Source organism: Capra hircus, chromosome 10, assembly GCF_001704415.2.
Source record: "Capra hircus breed San Clemente chromosome 10, ASM170441v1, whole genome shotgun sequence".
NCBI classification, from domain to species: domain Eukaryota; kingdom Metazoa; phylum Chordata; class Mammalia; order Artiodactyla; family Bovidae; genus Capra; species Capra hircus.
Genome location: NC_030817.1, coordinates 84,925,243 through 84,940,791, shown reverse-complemented (window position 1 = coordinate 84,940,791; position 15,549 = coordinate 84,925,243). Strand labels below are relative to the sequence as shown.

General features: G+C 40.0%; 1 protein-coding gene across 6 annotated transcripts in view; it reads left to right on the top strand.

Annotated features, from left to right (window-relative positions):
• The window catches only part of KIF23 (kinesin family member 23), a 47,889-nt gene that overhangs the window by 23,054 nt on the left and 9,286 nt on the right, over positions 1-15,549 (top strand). For 4 of the 6 annotated variants that reach the window (XM_018053584.1, XM_018053581.1, XM_018053583.1 and 1 more), the window contains exons 5-14: positions 4,894-5,030; positions 5,251-5,360; positions 5,721-5,891; positions 7,595-7,636; positions 8,310-8,422; positions 8,560-8,681; positions 10,253-10,355; positions 14,870-14,949; positions 15,043-15,162; positions 15,378-15,504. In XM_018053584.1, the coding sequence (XP_017909073.1) occupies positions 4,894-5,030; positions 5,251-5,360; positions 5,721-5,891; positions 7,595-7,636; positions 8,310-8,422; positions 8,560-8,681; positions 10,253-10,355; positions 14,870-14,949; positions 15,043-15,162; positions 15,378-15,504 (1,125 nt within the window). The remainder of the gene's footprint in view (positions 1-4,893; positions 5,031-5,250; positions 5,361-5,720; positions 5,892-7,594; positions 7,637-8,309; positions 8,423-8,559; positions 8,682-10,252; positions 10,356-14,869; positions 14,950-15,042; positions 15,163-15,377; positions 15,505-15,549) is intronic. The other 2 variants (XM_018053582.1, XM_018053580.1) reach the window with 1 other exon arrangement.

Below are 15,549 nucleotides of genomic sequence, written 5' to 3'. Positions count from 1 at the left end.
AACAAGGATCATGGCATTTGGTCCCATCATTTCATGGCAAATAGATGGGGAAACAGTGGAAACAGTGTCAGACTATTTTTTTGGGCTCCAAAATCACTGCAGATGGTGAGTGCAGCCATGAAATTAAAAGACACTTACTCCTTGGAAGAAAAGTTATGAGCAACCTAGATAGCATATTGAAAAGCAGAGACATTACTTTGCCAACAAAGGTCTGTCTAGTCAAGGCTATGGTTTTTCCAGTGGTCATCTATGGATGTGAGAGTTGGACTGTGAAGAAGGCTGAGTGCCGAAGAATTGATGCTTTTGAACTGTGGTGTTGGAGAAGACTCTTGAGAGTTCCTTGGACTGCAAGATCTAACCAGTCCATTCTAAAGGAGATCAGGCCTGGGTGTTCTTTGGAAGGACTGATGCTAAAGCTGAAGCTCCAGTACTTTGGCCACCTCATGCGAAGAGTTGACTCACTAGAAAAGACCCTATTGCTGGGAGGGATTGGGGGCAGGAGGAAAAGGGGACAACAGAGGATGAGATGGCTGGATGGCATCACCGACTCGATGGGCGTGAGTTTGAGTGAACTCCGGGAGTTGGTGATGGACAGGGAGGCCTGGTGTGCTGCGATTTATGGGTTCGCAAAGAGTCGGACACGACTGAGTGACTGAACTGAACTGAACTTCTGATTGTATGTATTTCTCTAGTCTCCTGTTTCAGTTCTAATTTTCTTGATTTGATCCCTCTCCCTTTTTTTCATGAGGAGTCTGGCTATAGGTTTGTGAATTTTGTATACCTTTCCAAATAACCACCTTTAGTTTCATCGCTCTATTCTGTTGTTTTCTTCATCTCTGTTTCATTTATTTCTGCTCCAACCTTTATGATTTCTCTTTGTACTCTGAGTTCTGTTTGTTCTTTCTCTAGTTGCTTTTGATATCAGGTTATGTTCTTTACTTGAGATTATTCTTGTATTTTCTAGTGCCTTTTTTTTTTTACAATTGCAAAAAGCTACTTATCTTTTTAATTGAAATATATATAATTTGTATATATTTATAAGGTTACAGCACCTTATATGTATAATTAGATCATTTATATATTATAATGTGATTGCCATTGTAGCAATAATTAGTACCTCTATTATATTTCATAGTTATTCTTTATTTTTAGTAGTTGGAATAATTAAGTTCTAGTCTCTTAGCTAGTTGGATATTTGTAATACAGTTGTTATTTGGTCACTAAGTCATGTCCAACTCTTTGCAACCCATGGGCTGTAGCCTGCCAGGCTCCTCTTGCCAGGATTTCTCAGGCAAGAATACTGGAGTGGGTTGCCATTTCTATCTCTATTATAATATAGTACTGTTGTCTATAGTCACTGTACTGTGCATTATATGTCTAGGTCTTATATACCCTTGTTGTAAATAGTAAACTTAACATCTCTTCTCTCCTCCCACTGTTTCCAAGTAACCACTGTTTTACTTGATTTTTACAAGTTTGGCTTTAGAAAATTCCACAAATAAGTGACATCAGAGTACTTGTCTGACTTAGCTCACTTAGCATAATGTGCTCAAGGTTTATCCAGGTTGTCTCAAATGGCAAGATTTTATTCCTTATTATGAAAGTGAAAGTCGCTCAGTTGTGTCCTACTCTTTGTGACCCCCATGGACTATACAGTTCATGGAATTCTCCAGGCCAAAATACTGGAGTGGTAGCTGTTCCCTTCTCCAGGGTATCTTCCCAACCCAGGGATTGAACCCAGGTCTCCCACATTGCAGGCAGATTCTTTCCAGCTGAGCCACCAGGGAAGCCCTTTCCTTATTATGGCTGAATAATATTCCATTGTGTTTATATAACATGTTTTCTTTGTCCATTGGTTTGTGGACTCTTAGGTTGTTTCCATGTCTTAGCTATTGTAAATAATTCTGAAATGAATGGGGGGGGGCAGTAAAATATCTTTTCAGGGTAGTTTTTTTATTTTCCTCAGAAACTTTATTATGTTTAGGTATGTTTCTTCTGTACCCAATCTGCTTAGGGTTTTTATCATGAAAGAATGTTGTATTTTGTCAAATTGTTTTTCTGCATCTATTGAGATGATCATGTGATTTTATCTTTCATTTTATTAATATGTTTATTGATTTCCTTACGTTGAACCATCCTTACATTCAAGGCATAAATCCCACTTGGTTGTTATGTATAATTCTTTTTAACTGTTGTTGAATTCAGTTTGCTGATACTTTGTCGAGACTTGCTGTTCCTGTGTTCATCAGGGATGTCGGTCTGTAGTTCTCATTTCCTGTGGTGTCATAGCCTGGCTTTGGTTTCAGGTTAATGCTGGCCTCATAGAATGAGTTTGAAAGTTCCCTTCTCAAATGTTTGTGAAGAGCTCGAGAAGGACTGATGCTGGTGACTCTTGGAGTGTTTGGTAGAGTTCTTCAGTGTAACCATCTGGTCCTGGGGTTTTCTCTGTTGGGAGGTTTATGATTACTGATTTCATCTATTTGGTTATTATTGGTCTGTTCATATTTTCTATTTCTTCCTGATTCAGTTCTCTTTTTAAAGTTTATATTTTATATTGGAGTGTAGTTGATTAAGAGTGTCATGTTAGTGTACAGCAAAGTGGTTCACTTCTGCGTATACTTGTATCTGTTCTTTTTCAGGTTCTTTCCCAGTTTAGGTTATTACATAATACTGACTAGAGTTCCTGTGCCATATAGTAGGTCCTTGTTAGTTATCTGATTTAAATAAGTAGTGCCTATATGTCAGCCCCAAACTACCAATTTACACCTTCCCTTTGGCAACCTTGTTAAGTTTGTTTTCTAAGCCTGTGAGTTCGTTTGTTTTGTAAGTAGGTACATTTATCTTTTTTTTTTTTTTAGATTCTGCATATAAGCAATATAATGTGATATTTGACTTAACTTCACTTAGTCTGATAATCTACAGGTTCAATCAGTATTATGCAAATAGCATTATTTCATGATTTTTAATGGCTGAGTAATATTCCATGTGTATGTATACCACAATTTCTTTATCTCTTCCTCTGTTGATGGACATTTAGGTTGCTTCCATGTCCTGGCTATTGTAATCTTGCAGTAAACACTGAGGGGCATGTGTCTTTTTGAATTATAGTTTTCTCCAGGTATATTCCCAGTAGTGAGATTGCTGGATTTTCTTTTCCAGTTTGGATTCCTTTCTTCCCTGTTTTCTGTGGCTAGGACTTCCAGAACGATGTTGAATAAAACTGGCGATAGTGGACATACTTTTCTTGTTCCTGAGCTTAATGGGAATTCATTCCACTTTGCACCATTGAGTAAGTGACGTTAGCTGCAGATTTTTCACATATAGCCTTTATTGTGTTCTGTAAGTACCCACTTTCTGGACAGTTTATTGAATGCTTGCTGACTTTTTTCAAAGGCATTTATGCACCTATTGAGATGATCATATATATGGCTTTTATTCTTTAGTTTGTTAATGTAGTGTATCACACTGAGTGATCTGTGGATACTGAAAAATCATCGCATACCTGGGATAAATCCCTCTTGATCATGGTGTGTGATGCTTTTAATGTATTATTAGGTTCACTTTGCTAGTACTTTGCTGAGGATTTTTGTGTCTTTGTTTATCAAAAGATGAGCAGCATATTCATTTGTGTAATTTTTTTTGAGGTATTCTTGACTTTTAAAATCAGGATTATAATGGCCTCATAGAATGGGATTATTTCTTCCTCTGCAATTTTTTGGGGATAGTTTCAGAGGGATAGATATTAACTCTTCTTTAAATGTTTGATATTTGCCTGTGAAGCCATCTGTTTCTGGACTTGTTTGTTGGGACTGTTTCAGTCAGTCTCAATTTTAGTACTTGTGATTGGACAGGAAACCAGATTTCAGTTTTATTGCTCCTTTCTGTTGTTTTCTTCGTCTCTGTTTAATTCTGCTCTAATCTTTACAAATTCTTTCCTTCTACTTGCTTTGGGTTTTGGTTCTTTATCTAGTTGTTTTGGTGGTGATGGTGGTGGTTTAGTTGCTAAGTCGTGTCCGACTCTTGTGACCCCATGGACTGTAAGCTCCTCTGTCCATGGGATTCTCCTGGCAAGAATACCGGAGTGGGTTGCCATTTCCTTCTCCAGGGGATCTTCCCGATCCAGGAATTGAACCTGGGTCTCCTGCATTGCAGGCAGATTCTTTACCAACTGAGCAACAAAGCTGCTTTAGGTGTAAGGTTAAGTTTTTTGAGATTTTTCCTGTTTTCTGAGGTAAGACTGTATTGCTATAATCTTCCCTATTAGAACTGCTTTTCCTGCATCACATAGGTTTTTAATTATTATGTTTTTGTTGTCATTTATCTTTAGGTATTCTTTGATTTTCTCTTTGATTTCTTCAGTGATCTGTCAGTTATTTAGTAGCATTGTTTAGCCTCCACTTGTTTGGGTTTTTTTGACAGTTTTTTTTCTTGTGATCCATTTCTAATCTTCTAGTGTTCTGGTCAGAAAAGATGTCTGATATGATTTCAGTTTTCTTAAATTTACTGAGACTTGTTATCCAGCATATGATCTATCCTGGAAAATGTTTCATGCGCACCTGCAAAGAATGTGTATTCTGTTGCTTTTGGACAGGATGTTCTATAAATATCAGTTAAGTCTCTCTGGTGAAAAGTGTCATATAAGGCCTGTCTTTCCTTATTGATTTTCTGTGCGGATGGTCTGTCCATTGATGTAAGAGGGCTGTCAAAGGCTCCCTATTACTGTTCTCCTGTGATTTCTCCGTTTATGGTTGTCAGCATTTACCTTATTTGTTGAGCTATCGAGTAGTTAATATTAAGTGTTATCTAATACAGTATTAGAAATATAAGAGAAGAACTTTTAAGATAGAATCCGTTGTGACTTTCACTATATAATTTTGGCTTCTTTTGTTGTAGGTCTCCTTTTTACATATGGTGTGACGGGAAGTGGAAAAACTCACACTATGACTGGTTCTCCAGGGGAAGGAGGGCTGCTTCCTCGCTGTTTGCACATGCTTTTTAATAGTATAGGGTCATTTCAAGCTAAGCGATACGTAAGTGTGTGTGTGTGTTTTAAATTAAATTGTGACTCTCACTAAAAGACACAGGTGCCAAAATACCTGTGACTGTAATTATTAAGGGAGAACTAAGGCACTGAAAACCTTTCAAAACCTTAAATATGTTTAAATGTTAACTGTCTTGTTTCTTAAATATATTTCTTACTATTTATGACAAAGTCTAAATATTATGGTCTGATTTTTACCCTCACTTCAGGTTTTTAAATCTAATGATAGGAATAGTATGGATATACAATGTGAAGTTGATGCTTTATTAGAACGGCAGAAGAGAGAAGCCACACCCAATCCAAAGACTCCCTCTAGCAAGTAAGTAATTATATTTTGTAATACTGGCCTCATGGGAACCCTGTCTGGTGGTCAGAAGTGGAGAGGTTGGTGTGACAGTTGACTTTAGTGAGATAAAAGTTGAGGGATGTTCTTAATTATGTTTGCTCAGATGTTCTATTTGGTTTTGAATGCACTACCCTTGAATCACTGTGTAGGGAAAAGGTGCCACTCTGGGTGAAAGAAGGTGTAAAAGTCTGTGCTGTATATCTGGGAAAACATGGGAGAACGTTGGCCCAGCCATGAGTATGAATAAAGTTGCTCTGTGCATTCTTGCTTGTAATAAAGGTTATTTCTCATAATGTGTAAGATGAGATTGAGACTTTTTTTTTCTTTTTTCAGACGACAAGTAGATCCAGAGTTTGCAGATATGATAAATGTGCAAGAATTTTGCAAAGCAGAAGAGGTTGATGAAGATAGTGTCTATGGTGTATTTGTCTCTTATATTGAAATATATAATAATTACATATATGATCTATTGGAAGAGGTGCCGTTTGATCCCATAAAGCCTAAGTAAGTAGTGGAGAGAGTTCCTTCTTAGCTGACTAACCTTGATGAAGTCACTTCACATCATTGACCTTAGTTTCCTCAGCTATAAATGGAGATAAAGCTTACTTCTGTTTTCAAAATGAAATATAACTCATATATCATGTAGTTGGTGTGTGGTGAATAGTTCTGTTATTTATTTGATATGTAGTTAGTTGTATTAGGAAAACCAGTGGGTTAAAGCATCTAAGGAGAATATTTGCCTTAGACTTTACTTTTGGAGAAGGAAATGGCAACTCACTCCACTATTCTTGCCTGGAGAATCCCGTGGATGGAGGAGCCTGGTGGGCTACAGTCCACAGGGTCGCAAAGAGTTGGACACGACTAAGTGACTTCACTTTCACCTTACTTTTGAAAACTCTTGGCCCTAGGCTGTATTTTGAGAAGGATCTTAATTGTATAAAGAAGTGTCCCTATAGATGTGCCTTGGGGCTACCTTTCAATAACCTAACACTTAATGTTGGGAATTTGCAGCTTCTAATCTGTGTCCTGGTGATCTCCACAGAATGGAGCCTAAAGCTGCTGTCTGCACAACTAATAGTCACAGACCTACCATCATTGATTAATAAGAAGCGACATCTGTATTGTCATTGCACCAGAGTTAAAAGACTATGCCTTAGATTTCCTTGGGTCTTGCCCTGCTGAGATTGAAGGCTAACTACAGTCTGGCATTACAGATTACCTTTGTGCCAGAGTGGACTCAGGAGTCTCATGTCCAACAGTACCTTGTTCATAGTCTTAAGCTGATGCTTGTCTTCAGTGCTGTCTCTGTTAGGGCCTCCTAAGCCGTGAATAATGTGAAGACCTGTATTATATATTTAACTTTCACGTATATGACTCAATCAGATATTATTTAAGGAACAGCTACATTTGGAAAACCGTTACACTGAGGTGTCAGTATATCTACTTTATATTATAAATATAATACTTATATTACAGTTCATAGACTAATTCATAGACAAATTACTTTTTAACTTAGTATTTATATTAGAGACTTTATAGACTAAATTATCATCAGGCTTCCCTGGTGGCTCAGTTGGTGAAGAATCCACCTGCAATGCAGGAGACCTGGGATCGATCCCTGGGTTGGAAAGATCCAGGGAGAAGGAAATAGCAACCCACTCCAGTATTCTTGCCTGGGGAATCCTATGGACAGAGGAGCCTGGCAGGCTACAGTCCATGGGGTCCTAAGAGTCGGACATGATTTGTCAGCTAAACCACCACAGACTTACTTGTTTCAAAGTGTCAGTTGTATGTGCCCGTTTTCCCAAACTTTTTGCTGTCACTTGTTGCTGCCAATCACTTGCACTCTGCACATGCACCAGGTTTCTGTTCGATCTGTTCCAGATGGGACTGTTTTCTAAGAAGCCTATCTTGTTTATATTATGTGAATGAAGACTGACAAATGTGACTGTGTGCCTTGTAACCTTCCTGGTAACACCGTGAATGAACTCACAGGGTGCTTATCTGGCAGTGAATTCATTTTGTTAGGGTGGTGTTTAACCTGTTTTGGGGTTTTTTTTGGAGCTGATTTAGGGTTTAGTTTTTAATACAATGAAGGAGAATTTTTAAGATATGACTCACTGTAACTGTCGCATACTCTAGGCTGAATGTGTTGTTATGAGATGGCTGCTGTAGAAACAGTAACTTCTGCCTTATTCCTTTGGTAGGTGGAACAGTTGCAGCACACCCATGAGGAACACAGATTTTGTGTATGTGATGTGTTGACTCTTTTCTTAAGGAGAAGGGTGCAGTTATACTAGTGGTTGGCATTGTGGCATGTTCGCATGCAGGTGATTTTCCATTGGTCCTGGGCCGGCTGCTACCTTATATAAGCCCCTCCTTCCTGAGAAGTCTGCCACTGGCTGAATAATGGTGGCTGGTAACTGTTTCTGCCCCTACTATTCACACTACTGAGGCCAAACAGGCAGCAACTTTCCCATCTCCATCCTACCTTAAGAGTAAAACTTGACCAGCCACTTTGAAAGGATTGCCACTCTTGGTATATACCAAACTCCTTCTGAATTTGGTTTTTTGGTGACAGAACCAGCTCGATCTGTTGATCTTTTAAAATTAAGAAAATGCTAGATTTTAATGCTTAACCTTTGCATGTGATGGTGCTTACCACTACTTTGATCTCTGTTTAGTAAGTGTTGTTTCATGTGCTTTGTAGGAATGAATTAGAGCAAAGCTTTAATAACAAAATAGATTCCTGTTATGTAACTAATCTTAACTGTATATCCTTATTCTTATCCAAGTGTAATATTCTTCTGGAGTCTTGCTTAGGCTTATTCCCGTTGTAAGAATGGATATCATGTTACCTGACATTTTAGTCCTTAAGTCCTGAGATAGTTTAGGAAACTAATGTTTTTTTCTTTCCCCTAGACCTCCACAATCTAAACTGCTTCGTGAAGACAAGAACCATAACATGTACGTTGCAGGATGTACAGAAGTAGAAGTGAAATCTACTGAGGAGGCTTTTGAAGTTTTCTGGAGAGGTTAGAAGCAGGGTTAGAAGTACCAATATATAAAGTGATAAATATAATCCTGAATGTTGCTACTCTACTGACAGTACTTTTTAGTTTGGTAGAAAGTATATACACTGAAATGAGCAATGATTTCTCTCTCACTGTAGGCCAGAAAAAGCGACGAATTGCTAACACACATTTGAATCATGAGTCCAGCCGCTCCCACAGTGTGTTCAACATTAAATTAGTGCAGGCTCCCTTGGATGCAGATGGAGACAACGTCTTACAGGTAAAGGTTTAATGTGTGGAGTTTTCCTGTTCTGAATCCTTAATGTAGGAATTAGAGTCAAATCATGAAGGTTTCATTACACTGAATACTGTGCTAGAGTTACCTTATGTGTAGGTGATGACATTTTAAAAATGTTCCATTAATTAGGTAGATAGTTCTAGAAGTGTCAGTTGCTCATGACTCAGTCGTCTGTTTGACACCCCATGGACTGTAGCCCTCCAGGCTCCTCCGTCCAGGGAATTCTCCAGGCAAGAATACTGGAGTGGGTTGCCATTCCCTTCTCCAGGGGATCTTCCCGACCCAGGAACAGAACCTAGGTCTCCCGCATTGTAGGCAGATTCTTTACCATCTGAGCTACCAGGGAGACTCTTGTTCTAAGAAATCAGCTGTTAAATCTTAGAACCTGGAATTTTGTTGTGAAAAAGGTTTATAAATCTTTATAAATATCTAATAGAGGAGATATATGTTATGATTCATTGTTTTCTCTGAAGACTGATTTTGTATGTAGAAATTGTTCCTGTTTTTTAAATGTTACCAACAAACTTTCCAGGAGTGGTCAGTTCTAGACTGTTCTCTCTTGGTGACAGGCCAGTGGAGCCCACAGCTGCTGGTCACTGTTTAACACTGGGCCTGTCATGCTGCAAGGCTTAATTAGTAACAGCATCTGACCCTGAATGTAAAAATCATTTAATAGTTTAAGGTATTAAAATGTAATCCCATTCAAAACATACCATGAAATTGTGGTATATCACAAAGGTTTTCAGATGGCAGTAGATGGTACGGCATGGTACTAAAGACCACCAGGATTTGAATTCTGGTTTGTACACCTTTACTAGCTGTCTTACCTAGTTGTAATAAACTCCTCTATGTAATAAATAACTTCTATGTAGTAATTTCTACATACAAAATGAGTCTTCAGAGAAAAACAATGAATCATAACATATTTTATCTCCTCTATTAGATATTTATAAAGATTTGTAAACCTTTTTCACAACAAAATTCCAGTTGTAATGCTGTGAGGATTAAAGGAGGTGATGCATGTAAAGTTCTTAGTCCATTGCTTGGCTTACAGTCAGCACTTGATAAATGTTAGCTAGAAAATGCTTCTAAGTTTCTATCCACTTGCTTTCCTCTGAATCACATCTAATGTATTAGTAATATCAGTTATGTGTCTCTTGACTTTCTTATAAAAGTTATTAGAGTATTATGAAATTATTAGGCTGTAAGATTATTAAATCTCTCATTATACAAATATTTAGTCTTGCTCTAAACTATTTAGCAGACATTTATTGAGCTCCTTCTGAGTACTTGAAACTGTGCAAGGTGCTGGAGATGAAGTGGTTAAAAGACAGAGTTCCTGTTCTTGTGGAGCTTACAGTATAACACAGTCTGCAAGTAATGTCATGAGGATATTTATCATATGCTTTTAGTAAACTGTTCCCCCCAGACATGTATCCTTCCCCCTTATTATGCATTTTGTATTATGTAAACCTAAGACTTAATTTCACTTGAATATAAAGAACACTGTAAACCAGTTATAACTCATGTGATTGGCATTATCTTCCCTTCAGGAAAAAGAACAAATCACTATTAGTCAGTTGTCCTTGGTAGATCTTGCTGGAAGTGAAAGAACTAACCGGACAAAAGCAGAAGGGAACAGATTACGTGAAGCTGGTGAGCATAGTATTTACTTATTGCTACAACTTTCAAAAACTTGCAGTGCCAGTTTATTGCCTACTTATTGATGGTTTAAGCCTAACTGTCCTCAATCTGACTAAAACTTTAGAGGCTAAGTTAAGTGACTAGTGCTTTTTCTTTAGTTATGCTGGTTTCATGTTGATCTATTACACCAGTTTCTCTAAGAATGAGGTGGTGGTTTAGTCGCTAAGTCACGTCTGACTCTTGTGACCCCATGGACTGTAGCCCTCCAGGTTCCTCTGTCCGTGAGATTTTCCAGGCGAGAATACTGGAGTGGGTTGCCAATTCCTTTTCTAGGGGATCTTTCCAACTCAGGGACTGAACCTGCTGCAGGTGGTCTTCTACATTGCACGCAGATTCTTTACTTAGCCACCAGGGAAGCCTAAGAATGAGGAAAAGTGACTAAATATAAAGTAAGTTATATTCCTGTTGAAGGTGTTATATCTATGGCTAGAGTGCCAGTACTGGGTCCATAAAATTAAGTGACTTAATAGTTCCTCCAACATTTACAGTGGTAAAAAATCGGCTTCTGAAGATAGGAAAAATCTTTGAACACAAAAGCCATTTGAAATTTTTTTTTTTCATTTAGTACAGCCATTTATGATATGATTTATGCTAATAACATTCACAGAGTACCTACTGTGTTACAGGAATTGAAGACATACCTAGTACAAAAGAGGCAAACAGCTAGTAGAGCGTGAGGGAGGTGAGCAGCAGGTGCTGTGGGAATACAGAGCCGGGCGTTCCATCCATTCTGGGGCTGTATGTGAGATGGGGTTTTGGGGAAGAATGCGTGGAGCTGAGGCATGAGCTCTTAGAAGACCGATGGGATTAAAGCCGTCCTCCCTGGGAGAACATGGCACGGTCAGGGCGGCTGAAGTGGGGGGCGTGGGTTGGTGAACTGTGGCCCCTGAGGCAGGAGGGCAAGGCAAGTTCATGAAGACCCCAGACTATCACATTAGTGTGAATTTCTTGTTGAAGGCATAATGGTGACTATCGATTATTAAGGGCTGAGTATTTATCATAGAATCTACTATATATGGGCTTGATTTCTTGATTCTGACTTTACAGGGTTGGATCATACCCATTTTGTCAGGCTGGAAGAGGTTAACTAATTTTCCCAAGGTTAGAGCCTGGTTCGAACCCAGGTTAGTTGAACTTCCAAAACTTGTTATCTTTCTGCTGTTACACAGCCAGTGAAGCATCAGTTTTAAAGAGATTTTCCCAGTGTTGTAGATTAATTTATCAGAGGCAAGTCTAGAGAGATGAAAACCAGTTGGGAACCTTTTGCAGTAATTCAGATGAGCAGTCCTGTCACCTGGAGGCAAAGGTCAGCCAAAACTTAAGAGATAGTTTGGAAGCAGACCCACCTGGATGTGGAGAGGAAGGAAGATGCTGCTGCTAAGTCGCTTCAGTCGTGTCTGACTCTGTGTGACACCATAGACGGCAGCCCACCAGGCTCCCCTGTCCCTGGGATTCTCCAGGCAAGAACACTGGAGTGGGTTGCCATTTCCTTCTCCAGTGCATGAAAGTGAAAAGGGGAAGGAAGAGAGGAGGATAAATCAAAGAAAACCTTAATTAAGGAGTAGTCTGAGGTGCAGGTGTGGGCAGCTAAGAGTTGTATGTTGAACATATTAAATTTATTCAAGTGTAGGTGTCTAGCAATTGGATACAGAAGTATATAGATATGGAAGGAGAGAGATTTGACTTGAGGTTTATAGGTTTAGGTTTTGCTAGTGAAGACATGATTGAAGCAATGGGGAAGAAAAGATTATTCATGGAGTACAAAGAGGAACACTGAGGGCAGGGCCTCGAGGACAACAGATCCTTGAGTCTGGGAAGGAGAGTAGGGGGTAATAGCCAGGTGACTTGGAGTTACAAAAGGACTGAACACACACTCTTTTTGTTTTTTGCTGTGCTTCGCCTTTGTTGCTGCCATGCTCTCTCTGGTTGCAGTGAGGGGGTCTACTCTCCAGTTGCAGCATGCAGCTTCTCACTGTGGTGGCTTCCGTTGTTGGGAAGCAGGGGCTCTAGAGCGCACGGGCTTCAGTAGTTGAAGCTCAGCAGCTGTGGTGCGCTGGCTTAGCTGTTCTGCGTGTGTTCAGTCATGTCTGATTCTTTGTGACCTGGCGGACTGTAGCCCACCAGGCTCCTCTGTCCATGGGATTTTCCAGGCAAGAATACTGGAGTGGGTTGCCATTTCCTTCTCCAGGGGATCTTCCCAACCCAGGGATTGAACCTGCATCTCTTGTGTCTCCTGCATTGGCAGGCAAATTCCTTACCACTGAGCCACTTAGGAAGCTCCAGGCTTAGTTGCCCAGGACTGACAGCACACACACATTATATACGTCTATATGAAAAGACAAAGCATCCAGAATCCAGATCACAAAAGGAAGGATTGACCTTGGGAAAGCAGGTTTAGCTTTGGGGACAGGAACAGAAACAGTATCAGTGTTGACATGATGGGGAAGAGCTGACACGGTTAGGGAGTTAAAACTAGACTGGGGCTGGTTTGTGGCTCGGGCACACGACAATCTCAGGTTTCCAGAGGTTTTGGAGTTCTGAGTGACAAGGTTCAGGGCGTGGCTATAATGCTAAAGAGAGAAAGATTTCCTGGACTTGCAGCCTGGGCCCTCTGATGGCATGTTAGAGTGACCTTCCTGTTAGATGCTGAAGTTGACCCAGGAGCTGGCATGTAAGGGGAATGTGTCTTTGAAGAACAGCAGCAAGGGACTAGGAAAATGCGGCTGGCCGCCTGCTGCTCACCATCCTTTGAGTATGTCAGGCTTTTAGAAAGCAGGCAACTTTTATTCGCAAGGCTGCAGGAGAAGCACCACTGTTCTAGGAAATAAAAACAAGGTTGTAGGGCTTTGCATCAAGGGTGGGGTGAAGCCTGTGGATATGATTCAGAATATTTTAGAATGTATAGCATAAAATACAGGATTACAGAAGAAAGCAATTAGACTGAAATGTGTTTTTTAAAGTATTCTTAAAACCTTTGTCATACAGTAATTTATGTACTTTAATGCCTTAAACCTGATAGCATGTCTATGACTACATAATTTCATAGTAGTAATGAATATAAGTATCTGAGATAAGCAATAAACTGTTATAAAAGTTATCTGTGACTTCTGTTGATTAAACACCACAAGTACTACTACTACCATTACTATAGGTGTTTGGTCTACATTCATAATTGAAGAAACAGCTAAATTTCAGAGGCTAGTAAGAAAAAAGATGCATTTACTTCCCAACCACATATGCACACTCCCTGAAGTGTACCTGTGGACAACATCCAGATCACAGGTGGCCATTAGAGAGAGATGGAACAGATCATTCTGTGAAGGTCTGAGGGTATGGCGAGTCTGTTAGCAGGGATGTGGGTTTCGAAGAACACGTGGAGGAACGGAGGAAGGACAGTGCGAGCGGGGGTCAAGGAAGAGAAGCGTGAATCATGGAGTACCATGGAGGCACAGATGAGCGCTGTATTTGAAAGGGGGCCAAGAATGAAAGCATGGCTTCAAAATGAACAAACTCTTTTGTGTGGTAATACTTTTGGGGTCTCTGCAGGTGACACCTCCTGTATCGTTGGCTTGATAGATCTGTCAGACTTGCCCTAACTCAGACATTCAAACGAGTGGCCAGGACTAACAAGCATGCTGCCTAAGAAACCTTCTTTAGATATAGAGGGAACAGATTTAGTTGGCTCTTGAGACACCTGACTGGTAGAAACAGGAGCTCCTTCTGGTGCGAGGGAGACATCGATGTCTGGATGGAGCCAACTGTAGCCTGAAATAGGGGCGTGATTAGCGCCGAAGGATTGATGCTTTTGAACTGTGGTGTTGGAGAAGACTCTTGAGAGTCCCTTGGACTGCAAGGAGATCCAACCAGTCCATTCTGAAGGAGATCAGCCCTGGGATTTCTTTGGAAGGAATGAGGCTAAAGCTGAAACTCCAGTACTTTGGCCACCTCATGTGAAGAGTTGACTCATTGGAAAAGACCCTGATGCTGGGAGGGATTGGGGGCAGGAGGAGAAGGGGGGTGACAGAGGATGAGATGGCTGGATGGCATCACCGACTCGATGGGCGTGAGTCTGAGTGAACTCCGGGAGTTGGTGATGGACAGGGAGGCCTGGTGTGCTGCGGCTCATGGGGTCGCAAAGAGTCGGACATGACTGAGTGACTGAACTGAACTGAAACACCTGTACTCAATATACTCTTTCATGGTATTTAAGATTTGAAAGAAATCTTACGGGTCATGAAGTATAATATTACATTCAGTGGAAAGTCTTTACATAAGAATCCCAGTACTTACACTCTACTGCAACATTGCCAGATATGGACAGTTCTTTAAGCTGAGCCCACTAAAATCTGTCATTTGTAATTTCCATCTAAGAGTTCTATGAAGTAGATATTTCACAGACAAACAGACCATGCTCTAGCTACTCCATTGGTCTCTTCAAATGACTTCTGTGTACTTTTTTCTGTCAGGTAACATTAACCAGTCACTAATGACACTGAGAACATGTATGGAGGTCCTGAGAGAGAACCAAACTTATGGTACTAACAAGGTGAGCAGCATCCTTTGGTTGTTTGTATACTTTGTATAGTTTTGTTTGTGTGCAGTTTCTGCCTGATGTATTTGGGTTTGGATATATTTATAGATGGTTCCATATCGAGATTCAAAGTTAACCCATCTGTTCAAGAACTACTTTGATGGGGAAGGGAAAGTACGCCTGATCGTGTGTGTGAATCCAAAGGCCGAAGATTATGAAGAAAGCTTGGTAATTTTAATGCCTTTATGGAATCTGAGTTTTTGTAGACAAAACCATTTACATGTGAAGAATAACATTTTGAACATTTTAAAAACTGATATAGAACCACTGGTTACAGAAGTGAACTAATGTCCAATCTATTACTGTCTCATTTACTGATTTCTGAAGAAAGACTGCAAACGCTTATATATAAAAACAAAATCAAACCCTATTTTGTATCTTAGCAAGTAATGAGATTTGCAGAAGTGACCCAGGAAGTTGAAGTAGCCAGACCAACAGACAAGGCCATATGCGGTTTAACACCGGGGAGGCGATACAGAAATCAGGCCCGGGCAGGTCCTGTTGGAGACGGTATGAGCTGCTGTGGCGTCATCTGCCTGCTGATGAGTCTGTCTC